Source organism: Podarcis gaigeae (assembly GCF_964106915.1).
Source record: "Podarcis gaigeae genome assembly, chromosome: 7".
In the NCBI taxonomy this organism is placed as follows: Eukaryota; Metazoa; Chordata; class Lepidosauria; order Squamata; family Lacertidae; genus Podarcis; species Podarcis gaigeae.
Genome location: NC_139683.1, coordinates 54,619,977 through 54,638,709, shown reverse-complemented (window position 1 = coordinate 54,638,709; position 18,733 = coordinate 54,619,977). Strand labels below are relative to the sequence as shown.

The following is an 18,733-nucleotide window of genomic DNA, read 5'->3' as shown; positions in this document are numbered from 1 at the left end:
ACATGATCACATCTATACCGACGCCAAATATCAAATCCAGCGTGTGGCCTGCTTGATGTGTGGGGCCCGAAACAAACTGGGAGAGCCCTAGTGTCGCCATGGAAGACACCAGGTCCAGAGCCTGTGAGGAGGGAGTGGCATCAGCATGGATGTTGAAGTCCCCCAATACCAATAGGTTAGGGAACTCCAAGGCCCAGCCGGTCACCGCCTCCAGTAGGCCTGACAGGGTGGCTGCTGGTGAGCTAGGTGGCCGGTACACCAGCCAGACAGCCAAGCTCACCTCGGAGCCCCACACTAGTCCAACACATTCAATGCCGGGGATTGATGGTGATGGTAGAGCCCTGAAAGAACAATCTTCCCGGATTAATAATGCCACCCCTCCCCCCCCCGGCCCACAGTCCACGACTGGTGGAGGACGGAGAAACCCGGGGGCGCCATCTCTCGTAAGGTAAGCTTCCTTCTGTCTTTACTCTTCGAATGACAAATGTATCAAACACCGTGCAGCAAACACTGTTTTCCTTACCAGTTTGGACCCGCTCGTCATGTTTAGGTGGACTAGCCACTTTATGTTTAGTTCAAATGTTATTTGTAGAACCATTCAACATACAATTATATTTGTTTTAAGCTGAAAACTACTCTGAAGAGAGGGTGTGTCATGATATCAGAGATGTTTGCCAATCACCACTTTGCACAGCTGCTTCAAATCAGCAGGTTCTGTTCCCCCTGGGTTTGATGCTGAAAAGAAGACAGTATCTGTGCATGAAACAAGGTAGTGTGTATGTTTTCCAAAACAGATGTGCTCAGTGCTATATTTCTAGAAGAAGAGGTGCTGGAACTCACCATGAACGCTTCCCTTGTTCTCTTATAATGGCAATGGTGCCCACTTGGCAGGTGCTAGAACTGAGTTCCTGTGAGTTCTGGCTGAAAAAAAGCCCTGGGTGTGCTCTTGGTTTTTTGTATACATTCAGACACTCCTGATTAGCTTCCTGTTTTCTAGAACCAAAACCCAGTCTCAAATATCCTAGTGCATTATCAGTAAATAAGCAGACAATGTAAAATGTAGTAACTGTACTACTAAATTTCTAAGGATGACACTAGCATCAGATCCTCAACACTGCATGTACCATGGTTTAGTCTTCCCATGGCGCCAAACTCACAAAAGCTGAAAAGGAAGATGAAGCATATTCTGCTGTGTTGTAGACCCAGAAACTGAGTGACAGGGGAAACTATGTGGCACAAAATATCCTTGTTGTGTGCCTTCTCCACGAGAGGTCTGGAGGGCAGCAGCACAAGAACGTGCCTTTTCAGTGGTAGCTCCACATGTTTGAATGTTCTCCCCAGAGAAGCTCGCTTGGCACCTTCATTAAATATCGTTAGGAGCCAAGCAAAAACATACCTCTTCTCCCTGGCCTTTGGCTAATTAAACAATCTATGGCCTTCTGATCTGTGTGAGGAGGGGTTGCTGTTATTGTTCATTATTAAGGTGTGTATTTTGTTTTTATGTTGTAAACTGGAATAGAAATTTAATAAATAATAATAGTAGTAGTAGTAATAGAAGCAGACCTACTTTATTTTATTATAAGGTTTATATAGGACACCACTTGTCAGAAAAATCATCTCACAATGCAGTTGACAATGATTTATAATACATTAATAACAACAACAACATACAGCAGTGAACAGCCCACCTGTATTAAGATGAGTGTATATTTGTGCTCTGAAGTGCATTAAGAGATATAGGAATGATTGGAACACAGATTTAAAGGACAAAATGCATTCATAATGGAGGTGGCGGGAGGTAGTTGCGGGGTAGGACAAGTGTCTGTCAGTCCTGGAACTGAACTTATAGAAGAGCCCTTTGACGTTTTTCTGGAATCGTAACCATACATAACAGAACTACAAATCCAGTAGTCAAACTGCACTTGATCTGCCATGAAGTTGCAGTTGTCACTTGGAGCCTCTCAATAATTCCTTATGGAGCTTTGAGATCTCCAGTAAAAAGGAGGAAAACACTTTTGTTCCATCAATGTAATTTTTTCTGATTGGGAAAGAAGAGAAAACCAACTGTCAAACAATCTAAATATTAAAGTTGCTGTATTGTATGAAATGCCCGAAATTCATTTCTTTAACTCGTAGGGACATTTTACATATACATATAATCTGATGGTACATAGAACACTGTATACATGCATGTTTCAGAAACAAAGAACTATCTGAATTGTAAACCGAAGTATAAAACCAGATGGTTGTTCAATGACTACTACATGAAATGATAGGGAAAGCGTGGAATCTGTGTCTTGCCATTATTTATATACATGCATTCCCACAGAGAAACATGCGCACTTGTATTTGTGTGTGCGTGCAGGGAGGGGTGTGAGGACACTATTTTTTCTCTTCCTCATTGCCATTTTGAGAGACAGATGTAGACATATTCCATTTCTAGACCTTTTCTAACAACAAGGGTGTTGTGGACTTTGTATGTGCCAGGTTATAGACTCTGACGTGCTTTGGAAATATTTTAAACATATGGAGATAAAAAAACCTCTCCTGTTTTGAAGCAGAGAAGTACAAATATTCTGCTTTCCTAGTAATTAGGAACTCTGCTCTATGCATGTATTAATGTTAAGGCAATGTGGAAATACCTTACTTCCCTCTATAAAGAGGGCCTTATATGGAATTACCGTAGTCTACCTTGTTTACCTGCTTATCTTCTCTTTCTGAGAGTGCTCTCCATCATCTGCTGCTCCAATCGGAAACATCATCACACTTTTCTTTGTTATATCCTGAAGCATCTGAGCAATTGGAATTGTTGATCCATCCCGAATCATATCTGGATCCTTTTTAAAAACTGAAACATATGGAAGTGGTAGTGGGAAGAATGTGCTCTTAGTTTTTGTTTTTGTTTAAAGAAATTCTACTGTTGTGGTAGTGGTTAAAAAAAATCAACACAGTAGGTAGCCATAAGCAGACTGCTATATCCGCCATCCCCCAAACAGTACCTGTTCTTCAAGTTGGAGCTAATTACACTGACAAGCTTCCCCCCCCCCCATTTCAGCCTTATGTGTGTAATATGTTATGGTGGTGGCAGAGCTAGCTTATTCAGTTGAGGGGAAGGGCATGGAATGCCTTCAAAAGTGGCCTAATGCAGCATACAGGTTTGCATGTTGAATCTCTGGGTTTGTTTTGTTTTTTTGGTAAGGGAAGGACAGTTGTCATAGTGGGCATGCAAAGTTGTGATGTTGTCTACCATGGCATTAAGCTATTTCTCAGCCTAGGCTACCTCACACTTATGCCACTTTGAGCTTTTTTAAAGGAAGGACAGGAGGAAAATGTAATTAATAATAATAAACATTTTTGAAGCTATAAATATTATTAAAAACACACTGGAAAACCAGAATAGATTTGGCAGAACGGCAGGGCCAAATAGGTTGATTTTCTCTAAAATCATTAATAAGAGGGGAATAATATTTTTTTAAAAAAATGAAAATGAAGGGATACTACATATATAGGGAAGATAAGAGGATTGTTTAAAAATTCCATGAAGGAATGGGAGGCAGAAAAAAACTAGAATGATAGAAGTCAAGTAATTTACCCATTCTCACTCACTCACACACTCATATACACATCCATCCACACATACATACATACATAGACATATACACACTTTTTTGTCTGAAATAAAATAATTTCACCAGGGGATGCAAATTAGGTTTTCAGGAGGTTCTATAGGAGAACATGCTTCTGCTAACAAAAAATGGAACATCTGGCACTTGAAAAGCTAACCTTCCTGCTTTTTGTTGACAAAGCTAAATGAACACTTTAATTTCCCCCTTCGGATCTTGAAATATGGGTCCCCTCAACAAAATTTAAAATTCGGCTTCATAATTCGGAATTTATGTGATGTGATTTGATTTGATTGGCCGGTTAATAAAAATTATTTTTTAAAAAATGAACACTTTAATTTCAGATTATGTGATACAGTCTAATTTGTGTGTTGTGCTCAAGCTTTATTCTTTACACATATTTCACATCTTTAGAGAGACAGAAAATGAGCATGTGTAAGTCAAATAATGTTCTAAACAAATATATATATATTTCAAAAAACATTTCAAACCTCTTTTGATTGCCTTTGCAGCAGCTTTATACTGAGGATCACTGATATTAGTAATCCATGGTGATGCACCCTCTACAGCATACACCGTCAGTTTGTTTGGGCTGTTTCGTTCAGAGAATACCTTTTCTAAATACCGTTTCACCTGAAAAGAAAATGTTTTCAATAAAAATGTTTGTGGTGTCTTTATATTATCTATATTCCATGGTGTTTGTTAGCAGCGAACCCTCTGCCACTAATTGATTGAACTGGTATGGAAGGATGGAGTAGTTGGTTGCTCAGGGAACTAAATAGTTTGCAGTCCAACTTCTTTGTGGGAAGAGATAGTTATCAGTTTTCCTGGGGTGGGACTCAAACTTCATGCAGGGAAAGAGGCAGTGTGGGACAACATAAGGGCCAGCTTCCATCTTCTACACAGAAGTAGATTTATGGAGAAGGAGTGAAGCTGGGCTGTGGTGATTGAAGGAAGAGTTTGCTCTCTCTAGACCAGAGTTTTCCAAACTTTTCATGTTGGTGACATACTTTTTAGACATGCATCATTTTGCAACACAGTAATTCAGTTTTACTAGCAAACTGGAGGTTAAACTAATCCCTTTCCAACCCTTGGGAGGAGCATGGGGAGTGTTTGTGCAACATGCCAAAACACTAACGTGTCACAACACACACTTTGGAAAGCTCACATTGACAGTGGAATTCAGTTAGTTGTGGCTTTCTCACTGTCAGCATCAAATGCATCATTGTGACCTGTCAATCTCAAAGAGACATGAGACCAAAGCAAAAGGGGGAGGGAAGTAAATTTCAGCCTAGGCAAGCAAATCTTTGGACAAAGGCTTCTACATAGGTGAACTGTTAATACCAAGCAGACCATGTTATCTCTTTCAGTGCTTAATTTGTAAAATGAGAAAGTCAAGGAATCGGTGTCTCTGACCTTCACTGGTGGGATAACAATACATCACCACATACCTTTTTTTACTTTAAATATGAGAGCTGAAACAGTGCCTGGACCTGTTGTGCAAATAAGCTGAATCATAATCAAGTGTGTCTAACCAACATTACCTGACATTCCACAGTAGAAAGGTTCATGTGAGGAACTTGCCGAATTGAAAACTTTCCTATGACTCGTGATGGTATAACTGTTTTGATCCCTTTTTCATGAAAAGCTCCTTCTATCCCATGAATAGAGAGAGATGGGAAGCGCCACAAGTGTGAAAGTATTTCCTCCTTAGAAACATAATGAAACAAAAATAGGAGTTAGCCAGTCATGGCTTCTCTCAACATCTCTCTGCAATTCCCTTATTTTAGATGTCCTGTCATGCTTTCAATTTCTATTGACAGTACTGTACCTTGGTATCATAGAGAAATTTCTTCACACCGACGTCAACCTTGTATTGCTCTATGTCAAATTCTATTGGCTCATACAGCTTCTTCTCCTCTTCTGTAAAAGCATCAACGCCATCATAGATTCCAGGAATCAGAATGTGGCCTGATGAATCCACAAGACTGTCTATGGAACAAACACATTTTGCAAAACACACAATTGCTGTTGTTCCATGCTCAGTCATATGAGATCTGTCTGTGTGACCCTCCTTGGTCCCCTTAACCCTGTACGAGAAGGACTGACAGAATGCTATGGGCTTGTGTGCTATTTGTGCTGTGTCTAGGTGTAGACAGAAGAAAGCGAAAGAGAACCATTTGGGGGGGGGGAGTCACACAGTGGGTCAGTACCACCAACCAACCAAGAAGGTTGAGGTTGAGGAGGAAGGCTGGGATACAATTCCAAATAGTAATAATGAAAATATTTATTATTAGTAGCAGAAGTAATAGTAGTAGTATGTTTCCTTCCTAGATATAACCGGCCTTATGTGTGGGTGAACTGGAATTGAAACGGATTTCTTCTGATCGTCTGTCATCTTTTCCATCTCTGCAAATGGCTGTTGTGTGCTTAGGATTTCCATTGTGTAGGGCAAGGGGTTATTAGGGGGTGGGGACAATTGTTATTGTTGGGTGAAATTTATATCTCTCTATTTGTTACTGCTGAAAAATTACATAAAATATTAAAGGCAGTATGGTCTGGTCATTTTATGTTTGCATTACAAGCCAGCTTTAGCAAAAGCATCTTAACCTTCAGGTGTGATTCAGTTTCAAGCAACTCTGCAACATAATATTCAAAGAAATTGTAGCAGCAAATGCAATGAGTACTCTGAAAAATCAGCAGGTAATTTCATGTCCAATTAGGGTTCCACTTCAGTGTTTTTAAACACCACAGTTAGTGCCTTATAAAATAATTCTCAGTTTACCACTATGTTACCTGAGAATACAAAAGAAATGAACATTTGGCAATACCCTCAAGTCCTGGCTATTATAACCTGCCCCTACTTCTCCACCTGTTCTCAGAGTCTCCTCAGTCTTGTGTACATGTACACTTGTGAATATTCATCTATAGAAACCTTGGGTTTGCCAATTAATTGCCACTCTACTATCCTACATTCCTAACTTGCCTATGAAAACTAAACCAAGCATTTTTATCATTTGTTGCAGACCTTAATTTCTGATTCAAGACTATATAGACAAACGAAAAGAATTTTTACCAAGCAAGGCTATCAGATCAGACATGGGTTCCTGGACGATGCCACCTAGAGCTCCTGAATGAAGATCTCTTTCACCACCTTGTACCTAATTTAAACATGAAGACAACATCACAACCGACACATTATCATTGTTTTAATTTGCATCATAGGAATTAATTAGCATAATTAGGCATGTCAATATTACAAGCTCCAATCCTACTCAGAATTAGCATCATTGTTCTGAGTAGAATTGAAGCTTTTAGTATTGACATTCCTTTTATGTTTGCACCTGAAGCTTACATCCTTTTTATTTATATAGCATAAATCTTGCATCGATTCCTTTTAACATTCAACCCCTCTGGATTACATCAACAACATATGAACGGCCAGTTGTTTCTGTTGCCCTGCATGACTCTCCTTTTCAAAGTTACCCAGGTATGACAAAATCTAGATTGTGGGAGAGGCAACTGTGGAAAGGGTTTAACTTGAATGAGAATGCCATATAGATGATGGAGAATTAATGGAGGTACAGTAAGTTTACTATCTGCATTAAACGACAGCATGGATGAACCCCAAGATAACGTGGAATTTGTTTTACACACACACACACACACCTATCTCTTTGAAGGAAGAATTATGCAAATACTGCTATCTCCACCAGAAGTATCCTGGGTTGCATCAGCATGATTAGTATTCATGTATTTATTTATCTGTTACACATTTTGGAAAGTAGTTTGCCTGTCTGCCTGGTTGTACATTTGGACACCACTCAAGGTATCATTGCCAAACTAGGCACAAGGGTTTCCGAGGTGAGGGTGGCATTCTTTGTCAATGTTTGGATGCCATTTTGATTCAAGATGACAGGCTGAAATGTGACTTTGGTTACTGTTTCTTGGTATAGGTTTGGCTGTCTCTTGAGATAACTTGACACAATAGTTCTTGATGCAGGGTATGAGCAGACTTTGTCACTATTTGGATACTGGACACCATTATGGATCAAGATGGTGGACCAAAACATCACTTCAGCATTACTTTGGCTTTTGACATAGTTTTGGCCACCTCTCAGCATGAAGGCTCCTGAGGTGGTGGTCTTCATCACTGTTTGGATGCCGGGCACCATTTTGAATCAAGATGGTGCACTGAAATGTGACTTCTGCGTGACCTCTCCCAGTTTGTGGCACGACTGGTCCAAACTCACAAAGTATACTATCCATTTTAAAAGTGCAGTGCATTTTGATTCTACAAATTTCTGGACAGTGCCAGGCACTTCCTGTTTTTGCAAAATAAATGTTTGATATAAGCAAAGGAGACAGTGACTATGACCTTAGCAGCGATGATTAAGTGTACTGGAATACCAATTAAAAGGGGGAGTAGAAGTGGGAGAAAGGGTGGAAGGAATGCTCTATCGGTAGCACAATTTGAATCCTTTCTACCTAATATCAAAGCCAGAAAAATAATGTTTTAGACACATATGATGTCAGAGACTGGTAGGACTCCAAAGAGTGTGGGGCAGAGGCAGGGGACCAGGGATCAGGGGATGACCCAGGAGAGGGGGCCAGTGATATATAGGGTTTGGCACTGCCCACAAGGCAAGAGCCAGGAAAGGGAAAGAAGGAAGATTCAGGGGAGTCCAAGAAGGAGAAAGACAGGCAGTATGTGGTGGAAGAAGAAGAGGTTGCTCTGGTGATGGATGGGTCAGTAAACTCCCCACCTTCCACCACCCCACTGTATCCTTGAAGCAGGAGGGGCTTGAAGCAAGAAGAGCAGCGGCAACTTCCATGAAGTAGAAGTCTCTGGTTGCAGGTGCGCAACCCATCAGAGGGAGGGTGTATAAGCCAGCACAGGGGCAGGTTCTCACTGTTGCTGCAACTGCTCCACTGGACACAGTTATCAGGGAGAGCTGCCTAGTGGCCTGAAGTGTGTGCTCACGTGTGTGCATCCGGAGCACTGTGGGAGTTGCTGGAAATGCTTCTTCTGTTGATAAAGACTTAATTATCAGGCGAGTGCCTTCTTTAGCTGAGGGGGGCCAGGACATGTGACTCCATTATTACCCTTTTACCTCCACAGAGAAGCCGGCATTTCCCCGAGTTCCATACGTAAGAGCTGGCTTTTCCGTGCTGAGCCAAGTATTATCTGAAATCACAATATAGTCAACATTGGAGAAAAACTGCTCTTTCTCTCTTTCAACCAGTTCTTTTAGTCCAATGGAGATTGCTTCTTCCATGCCTTCAATAAGAAACTTGAGGTTTACTGGCAAGTCCTAAAAACAAAAAATGTCAAGTTACTTGAAGGAAAATGCACTCAGTAAAAAGTCAATTCTATTTTTTTGTCCAGTTACCTCTGGGCTCAACTACTGTAATGTGTTCTACGCAGGCGATCATAACGAGTGCAGGATGCAGTGGCCGGGGTGCTGATGGCTGTTCCTTGACACATATGCACCCAGTTTGGAACAATATGCATTCGGCTGCTGATTCATTTCTCTACCCAAATCAAGAGCGGCCATTAATCATCCCTTGTGAGTAACTGGATTCTGTCCCACAAGAATATCCTTCCTTGATTAAGACAAATGTCCTCTTTTGCATTTCTTGAGAAATCTAAGCCTGTCCTTTTCAGAAGAGACAGGGTCACCTTATAAAAATACAAATTTGATTGGCTAAGATGCATGAGGGTGTTTGCCTTACATCTGTAGTGGGAAATTTAACTGAAGTGCTTCATGATCTCCTATGATTGTTCTTCACTTTCACCCTTTTGTTATGTAATGACTTTCGGGCCTGCTGTTTACTGCTGAATCAGAACAAACGTCAGTCAGGTTTTCTGCGGATTGGCGTTTGTTCTGATTCAGAAATAAGCAGCAGGATTTCCTGGGGAAAGCAGCAAGACAATAGAAAAACCTCTCAGACCCATGCCTAGAAATTATGGAAGAACCGGAAGTGTGGCGTGAGCCCTAAGATGCCTTGTTCAGCTTTTCAGAATGCATCCTAAACGCTGCACCATGCTGCTCTGTTTCAAAAATCCCATAAAGCCTGGCTGCTTCGTTATCATGTCTATTATATTTCTTTTTGGAGCTAGTCAGGACAAGGGACTAGCTAGCAGATTTTTGTTTTCATTCCTGCTTCCTTTTACTAGAATAAGAAAGCTCAGCAGAACCCAAAGTAACATAAGGAGATACTTAAAAACGAAGGGAGGCTCTTGAGGGTCCTGGTGGATTAGGGGAGGCTTGAGGGGAGAGACTGCTGGTGGTGGTCTCCATTTAGGAGGAGAGCCCGACCCTGTTTTCTCCCAACAACCCAAGAAAATTGTGACTCTTGGAACACCAACTCTACCCTGGCTGTGAGAGTGTGCTGCCATGTTGCCATGAAAATCCTCCCCCTTCTTTTTGCTTCTCTGCAGTTACCTTACAGCAGGACAGATCACATCCATGTCTCAACTCTCACTTTTTTCTAACTTTCTGATTTCACAGTTCTTGTCCAATTCTAGTTCTCTTAGATCTGATCTCTAGCGTTTTACACCCTTCCTAGTCTTCAAGTCTCCACCTCAGATTATCATACAAGGTGATTACTGCTAGATTCTCTGAATTTAATCAGTGTTGGTCTGAATGTAATCAGGCCCATTGGGACAAGGTCTGTGGTGTGCAATACTGTCCAGCAAAGTTCTAAAGACCACAGCCATGTGTGCCTTTGGCATACAGTCATAACTCGGGTTACAGACGCTTCAGGTTGCATTTTTTCGGGCTATGGACTGCCAAAACCCGCAAGTACCAGAACGGGTTACTTCCGGGTTTCGGCAGTCGCCCATGCGCAGACGTGCTAAATCACGCTTTGCGCACGCACAGAAGTGCTGAATCGGAACCCACGTGTGCGCAGACACGTCGCGGCAGGTTGCAAACGTGCATCCCACACGGATCACGTTATAATAATAATAATAATAATATATTATTTATACCCTGCCCATCTGGCTGGGCCTCCCCAGCCACTCTGGGCGGCTTCCATAAAAACAAAAAATACAGTAAAATCACACGTTAAAAACTTCCCTGAACAGGGCTGCCTTAAGATGTCTTCTGAATGTCAGGTAGTTGTTTATTGCTTTGACATCTGCTGGAAGGGCGTTCCACAGGGTGGGCGCCCCTACCGAGAAGGTTCGCATCCCGAGCGTCCACTGTACTAGCAAATCTGGTAACAGCACACTTTTTTACTTGACTTACTTTTCTTAGTTCTTTGAATGCACTCACTGCATGTATCCAGGCTAGGACAGGTCCTTTGTTATCTGTTGCTCCACGCCCATAAAGGTTCCCTCCAGATAAAGAAAGCTCGTATTAAACTTTTAAACTTCTGATAATGCTAAGAGTAGAATTGAAATGGTACAACACAACAACAACAAAGAGACTAAGCTATGAATCAGGAAGTCCCTGGTCTGACTCTTGCCTCTGTCATGAATTTAATATATTCTCTTCAGCCTCACTACCCCTCAAACAATGCTCAAGGGAATAAGGGTGGCTCAACTCCAGGTATGGTTGTTGTTGCTGTTGTTAAATTTGTATACTGCCCAATCCCTGCAGGTCTCAGTGTGGTTCACAAGAGGAAGCAGATTACCCACATTCATTTTACTCTAGGTTTAGGTTTTGATTTAGCTCCGAAGATGGCCTTGGTAATCAGTGGTGACCTCTTTTAGGAGAGAAACAGCGGGGGAGCATAAACTTGTTGGGTTTTCATGAGACCATTAATCCACAGCATCTGATTTTATTATTTTATTAATGAAATTTATATACTGCCCTTCATCAAAAGATCTCTTCCAGGAATTCAGCTAACGCCATTAAACAGAAGCTGAATTATGAAACAAAGTTGGGGAAGGGGTGTGGGCGTGTGAAATGCATACAACATTAAAATAACCGTGTCAAAAGCAATGGTGATGTACATACCACCAATTTCAGTCAATACATAGGGATCTGTTTCCCACCCATCTGACTTTTTAGCAGGCATCACGTCTACATGTCCATAAAAACACACAGTGGGCTTTAGTGGATCTTCTCCAAGCTCTGCCAGAATGACAGGAGGTAATGGAATATCTGTGCCATTAAGTACCTGCAGAGGTATAGTGAGGCATTGCTCCATTAAATTCAAAACCTTAGGAAAACAGGAAGGCATTATGTTTTGAAACAAAGGCTTGGAACCAAAGAATGATGAGCAGAATCCTTCTTGCTCATGGAATGCGTCTTCTGAACCAGCCTTGCCTTCGCACTATCGCAACTTGAAGGTCAATCCCCCAACCCACCATGATGTGTACTGCACGAGGAGCTGCAGCTGAGGAGGAATAAGTGGAAAACTGATATATTCCCACCTCAAACCCCTTGTTACCTGCTGGACGGACATATTGACCAACATCACATTTGCTCCTAAGTCCTGGAGACGACTTTTAGCTTTTTCTACCATTTGTATCACTTGTGATCTTTGCTCTGGTTGTATGGAATCACTCTCCACAGCTACCCATTCCTTAAGAGTCTGAAATAAAAAATCAGTTATCATGTATGGTGTTATGAAGTGTCATGTAAAGCTTTAAATGAACTTTGTGGTCATTTTTTTCCTTTGTGTTCATTTTTTCCTTGCTATTTAAGAATTCAGTAATTAGATAGAAATGGCCTCTGGGTGGGACCACTATTAAAGGTGCGGCAATCCATCTTGGTAAATCCTATTTCCTTCTAATTACATCTAAGGGACCCGTCACTATAAAATCTTCCCTTTTTAAGAAGAAGAAGCATGGAAGAATCAGAGAATCAATAAGGATGTCCACCCTCACTATTTTCTCCATCCTGAAATTTTGTTTGGATTATGTAATTGCATTTATTCTGTATTGTCAGATAACCATTGTCTGATTTCAGGAACACCCATGAACACAACAGGTAATGCAAGTGCAGTTAACTTAATTCTCAGAGCCAAACTAATAGTGATGGAGACAGCTTTGTCTGTTTAGTTACATCTCTGCTATGTTCTGGTCTAAAAGATGGGGTGGGGGAGCCTGTGTTTACAAAAAAAAAGAAAAAAGAAAAGATGTGGCTCTGTAAAATTCTCTTCCCTGCCTTGGGTACTAAGAGAAAAGTATCTGTGATGTCAGTGTGTGGGCATGTAAAGCCTAGAGGTGAATGTGCCTATGAATGTGCCTTTTGTTATTAAAAAATAAAAATAAAAAATAGAACCCCACTTCATTTAGGATAGTTCAGCTGGTAGAGCATGAGACTTATTGAACTCATGATTGTGAGTTCAAGCCCCGCACTGGGCAAAAGATTCCTGCATTGCAGGGGGTTGGACTAGATGACCCTCTGAATCCTTTCTAACTCTATGATTCTTTCTTCATACTTGAATGGGGAAATGTTGCAAAATACCACATCTAGTTTGCCCCTAGAAGGATTATTTATAAACAGGGTTATTTATAAACTGTTGTGTTGTGCAACAAAGTACCATTGAGTACCTATGCCTTGCCTGTTGGTATCATTTGGTGTTGCCAAAGGAAAGAGGAAAAACAACATTTTTGTCATACCTTGCTTATAAACACCAAGCACCTTGGTAACGAAGTAACTGCCTAGCTGAGCAATTGCAAAAAAAGAGGCAGAGGAGGTTACTCTCTGCTCTGTGGTTCAAGCTGGCGCTGTTATCCTATGCAAACTCGACTGGCAGGAAACCTTGTTATACAAAAGGAATTGCTTCCAAGTAAGGAACAGTGGGGTTGAGTGGCACATTTTTTGCTAGCAGAGTTCACATTTGGCGCTGCTTTTACCTCAACAAATTTTTCTTGATGGTCGTCAATGTACTGGAAAAGCTGGTCCTCCAACGATGTGGAATTTAAAACAGAGGAGCTGCCCACACCAGAGAGCAGCATGACGAGGAAGATATGGAAGACCTGCAGGTGGTGAGAGACAAGGTTCGGCGTGTTAAAGAGCACCCTCAAGCACATGCAGCATAATAGACTGAATACTGTACACTGTTGACTGTATGGCCTGCCGTCCACATGCTACTGTTACAGAATGGAAAAGACAAGAAGGAGGAGGAATATCTGGACTGCTTTTAACACAGAGAGGGCAAATTGCTGGTTCATGGGCTGGGTTTCGCCCTGAGGTAGTGATGGGTAATGGTTTTCCCCTGTGCATTTGCAAGAGCGTTTAGTACCCATGACTGATTTTTTGCCACATGCAGTCCCTGAAGGAGTTACAAGCAGACAATGCAGCCCTCAGGCCAAAGAAGGTTATCCGCACCTGCTGTTTCAACACACACAGTAAAAATGAAAACGATTTAGCAATATTTCTACCATTACCACCCTAGTAAAGTTTATGTGCATGAGTCTTTCAGCATGGATTTTCACCAAAAGGTGAAATCATGTAAAAACATCTACTCAAGGACATCTACTCATAAGTCATATTTCACTTTCAAAAGAAAAGGGGTGGTGGTGGCCCAATTCAAACAGTGCTTCTAATGTTTTAATTTCTTTCAAGGACCATATTTCATATATCAGGCAATAAATAGCTTTGGCAGATGATTAAATTACAGGGCAAAGCCAAAACATTCTATAACTCTAAAACCCTTGCATATTCTTACTCCAGCAGTATGCTTCTCTGCAATACAAAATAAAAACGTACAGCTTCAATTATCAAGTATACTAGAATTCATAGTACAAGGGTGCTGAGATAAGACATTTGTAGTCTTTCTAATCTGTGTCTACCAGAGTTGAGAACTAGGTTCTGGGAGGAAGGAAGTATAATCAAGTTCCACACAGAGTCCAAAGGTACATCACACAGCAAGTCTGCTAAAACAGCACAAACGGGGTCTCCTGATAGTTAAAATGGATTATTATTTTTTCTGACACAGCAAGTCTCTGCACAAATACAGAGCAAGGAGTGGAACAGATTCATTATGCTTATACAGTTATCAGACTATTGATTCCTGGATGAGGACACAGTGCAAGGATAAAGACGCTCCCATTGATCTCTAGAGAACAAAGCCCCTGACTTCCAATTGTAAGAAGATCACTATCTTAAGAGTGTTTTTTTTCCTTTTTACATTATTCTCCTGAGAATAGAGAGTCCTGTTTGGCTCATGTTCAGCTTGTGGTCTACTAAGACCCCTAGATCCTTTTTACATGTACTACTGGCAAGGCAAGTGTCCCCAATCTTATATTTGTGCAGCTGGTTCTTCCTGCTTAAGTGCAGAGCCTTACATTCGCCCCTATTTAAATCCATTTTGTCAGTTGGAAGGGACACCATGGGTCATCTAGCCCAGCCCCCTGAAATGCATTAATCTCACGACAGATGGCCATCCAACCTTTGCTTAAAAACATCGAAGGAAGGAGAATCCATCACCTCTCATGGGAGTCTCTTCCCTTGTCAAGCAGCAGCAGCAGCATACTTATAAGTATTTTATTATTTATACACCGCCATCTGGCTGGGCTGCCCTCGCCCCTTGTGTGGAGCGAAAGGGTGAGCACCTTGAGCAATCCCTCTGGGCAGCTGCTTTTGGACTTCGTGGACTACACAAAAATGCGAGTCCCAAAGACGCTCCCGACGGCAAAAGAGCACAGCACGTGGCAGCTCTGACCTGGCCGGTGGGCAGCAGCCGCTTTAGACCCCCCTCAATACCATTTACGAAGTTGCTGCGCGAGAAAAAAAAGAGAGAAAAGCAGCTCGACGCCTCTGAGGGAACTTGCCCGGAGAGAGAATGCGGCACTTACTGAGGCGGGAGCCTTAAATAGAAACCGATCCTCCAATCACAAACCGAAGCCTGGCGCGGCTGGCTGTTCCCCGCTTGCGATTGGCTCCCGCCGCCTCGCGTTGGGGAAAGGAGGCCGCGCAAGCGCAGGGCTTGCTCGGGAATGACGAAGATGTGCCGCTGTCATTGCGGGCGTCCGGCGGGGCAGGGAGCCTTATGAACAGGTCCGTGGGCAGGCGGAGCCCAGGGAGCCCTCGGGCAGGGACGGCCTTGGGAAAGGCGGCTGCCTTCGGCTGAGAAACGGGCTGCGAGCCTTTATCCGCTTCCCAGTGGGAGCAAACCACTGAACTGCATAGCTTTCCGAGGAAGTATCAGAGCCCGCCCAAGAAATTTGGCCGACTGAGGAGCAGCAACAACTGCGGGGGGGGGGGGGGAGACACACACACGTATCAAGTGCAGTGCCAGATTTACATATAAGCTAAACAAGCTATAGCTTAGGGCCCCCCAAAAAACTGAAATAATTTTTTTAAATCTACATTTCCAAAATATAAGATAAAAAACAAAGTAAAACCTACATATAGCAACAGTGTTTTGTGTTGCCTAGGCTCCTACTGCATAAGTAATGGGCCCCACCTGCTAGCCTGCTCCCTAAAATATTGGTTTGCTCATTTCTATATATAGGGTGCCTACATTGTGCATGGCCTGGTTGCATGGCAACATGTGCAAATGGCTTTAGGTCTATAAATTACCATCAACACAACAAAGAGACAATTTGTTGTTGACAAAGGACAGCTGGACATATAAAGGGCCCCGTTACCTTCAGTCGCTTAGGGCCTCATCAAACCTAAATCCGGCCCTGGTCAAGTGCATACAGTATCTACCCCACACTGCTCAAAGATGTAGGTTTTGGAGTGCCTGAGGTAGTCACCTTCACCCTGACTAACCTGAAAATGGATTACATTGTTAAGCCTTGGAAGGAGCAGCATTTTCTTCTCTATATTCTCTATATTAGCTTCTCTATATTCTTTGTTTTCTGTTTTTGCCCAACACAGGAAGAAGCCTCAGACTATCTGGGTCACCCAGCTCAGTACTGTTTACCCTAACAGCAATTCCCATGCTGCCCCCACCTCCCGTGGGGAAAAAATTTGGAATTTAAATGGTAATACAATAAAAGACAACATAAGAATATTTAATGTGATCAAATAAGAATATTTCACATGGTCTTCACAATTCCATAGGTGACGTCGCCAAAGCTTTTGGTCCGCAGGCCACATTTGGGGAACTCCTGCTCTAGCTGGCAGTAGGTATCCAATGACTCAGGCACGAGAAACATCAAGAGAAGCCGGACACATCTGTATTGGAGGAGTGTGACAGATTCACCCGTATTGGGGACAGCCAAGAAGGGGCTGCAAAGGGTGCTGCACCATTGGAAAAATGGAAGGCGGGCACCAAATTCTGGTGTCACACAGGGCACCACTGAAATTTGAAAGCCCCAAGTCCACACTGTGTTTTGGATAATGTGTGAACACTGATTAAAACCCAGCACTGGAAAAACATTGAGAACCCAGTAAAGATTCAGTAGTAGCAATAAGTCTTCAAGTCTTTCCATTAATCATTTGTTCATCCCATATTTTCAGTGCATTTCTCAGTCACTTTCCAAACCACAAACGTCATTCTTCAAAAAGAAAAGAAGTGGATTTGTTGCACTAGGGCAACAGATCACTTAACCCCGTTTAAATACACCACTCTAAAGCCCCAGTATGCACGTGAATCTCTCCTGCAAAATATTGACAGGGGGGTAGGCACCTTAAATTACCCCAGCCCAGTGAGAGACCCCCATGTAAGAGGCACTCACACATGAATGTTGCACATCTGCATCACAATGCTTATCCAGACCTCATTGTCTTGACCTTATGCCATGTTTGGTGCACACAGGGACACACTTCTCTGCCTGAGGCCATTGCTTGCTGTATATAACGAGCTGGATCAGATGTGTGCCCCTCCCTCCGTATTTTAATTACTCAAGTAACACCAAAAAGTTGTACAAATCAAAATATGCTGAGTATTTTGCTGAGCAAAATAATCACCCTGTTCACTTAAGAGTGATTAATACTTTGCTTTCAGTTAACATCAGCATTCACAGAGCCATGTGGCCCATGAAAAGGTATTGCTATAAGCAAAAATATAAATATATAAATACTTACACAGCACTTTCCTTCAAACTCGATAGGAAGTTGCCCAAGAAAGTGAGGCTCAACTATTATTACACTTCAACTAATTACTAATCTAGTTCTGGTACACTTTCACAAAAATACATTCCGGATGATACATGCAGAAGAGAGAGACATAGAGACAGAGAAGATGGACTCCTTTGATAGCGTACAAGGTGAATATTTTAAATTTCGCACCCAGATGGTCTACACTAGTAATGAGGAAACTGTGACCTTCTGGATGTTGTCAGACTACAACTCCCATCACCCTTGATCTGTGGCCATGCTGGCTGAGGCTGATGGAAGAAGGAATCCAGTAACTTCTGCAGGGCCACAGATTTCCCATCCCTGTTCTATATCCAAACCCCAAGTATGGAGCTTAAAGACGACATACCATGATGAGGAGTTCTGACAGCAAAGAAGCCGCTTGGCGGTTCAGCATACAAAGCAATACTATTTCAATCTCCTGTCCTGACTGCGGATCTTCTTTCAGGTTTCTGCTAGCTTTCTTATAAAACCAATCCCACCCTGTCTTTTTATTTGTTGATTTTAAAAAAAACATTCTTAGCTCCATGTGGGAGCAGGACAAAGGACATGTCAACAAAGGCAACTGGACACACTCCCTTGTTTTATAAGGAAAGGGGCCAACATTCTATGTTCAAGTTTCAAAATAAATGTTCCTAAAACATTGCGTCTCTCGTTCCTGTTCTCCAACCCCTGCCTGTTTTTAAGGCCATCTCTTGTTTGTTCTATGTAAATACACCTGCAAGAGGGGTGAGGACCCATTTAGCCTCCCCAAAGTTGAGTGTTTTCTTTGACTTGGCCATAATTTTGATACGGAAGCCTTATTGGGACATGGACACTTGAAGTGCATTCAAAAATTGATATAAAGCAACGTTAACAATTATAAGAAACAATTTCACATTGTTCTTATGTTTCAGTCTTTGAGGATAGAAGATTATGGGAATGAAGAGCGGTCTCCAGGAAAAACAACAGCAGATCAAATAGAAAGCTCTAATGCACCAGCATCATATGCCTCTGGCAAACACTTTAAGCAGCTTTTGCAACAAAAATTCACAGCAGAAAGAGCACTGAAACCAATACTGAAGCAAACTCACCTTAGTATTCCAAGGTTCACAGGTCAACATGGTAATACAT

The 18,733-nt window shown here is 42.1% G+C and overlaps 1 protein-coding gene across 2 annotated transcripts; it reads right to left on the bottom strand.

The window, feature by feature from the left end:
• Positions 1 to 1,552: 1,552 nt before the first annotated feature.
• Positions 1,553 to 18,164, bottom strand: LOC310848196 (beta-Ala-His dipeptidase-like). 2 transcript variants are annotated; one of them, XR_014566203.1, is made up of 12 exons: positions 17,970 to 18,164; positions 13,444 to 13,566; positions 12,030 to 12,173; positions 11,594 to 11,756; positions 10,880 to 10,968; positions 8,738 to 8,938; positions 6,700 to 6,784; positions 5,455 to 5,615; positions 5,168 to 5,332; positions 3,957 to 4,256; positions 2,701 to 3,817; positions 1,553 to 2,038 (listed from the first exon to the last, which is right to left on the bottom strand). XR_014566203.1 is itself a non-coding variant. In XM_083746953.1 (12 exons), the coding sequence occupies exons 1-12, from the start codon at positions 18,147 to 18,149 to the stop codon at positions 1,948 to 1,950; spliced, it is 1,692 nt and encodes a 563-aa protein (XP_083603079.1). In that variant the 5' UTR covers positions 18,150 to 18,164; the 3' UTR covers positions 1,553 to 1,947. The 2 variants fall into 2 exon arrangements, 1 of the variants encoding a protein (XP_083603079.1); XM_083746953.1 differs by having other exon boundaries at positions 2,701 to 2,848; positions 4,115 to 4,256.
• Positions 18,165 to 18,733: the final 569 nt, after the last annotated feature.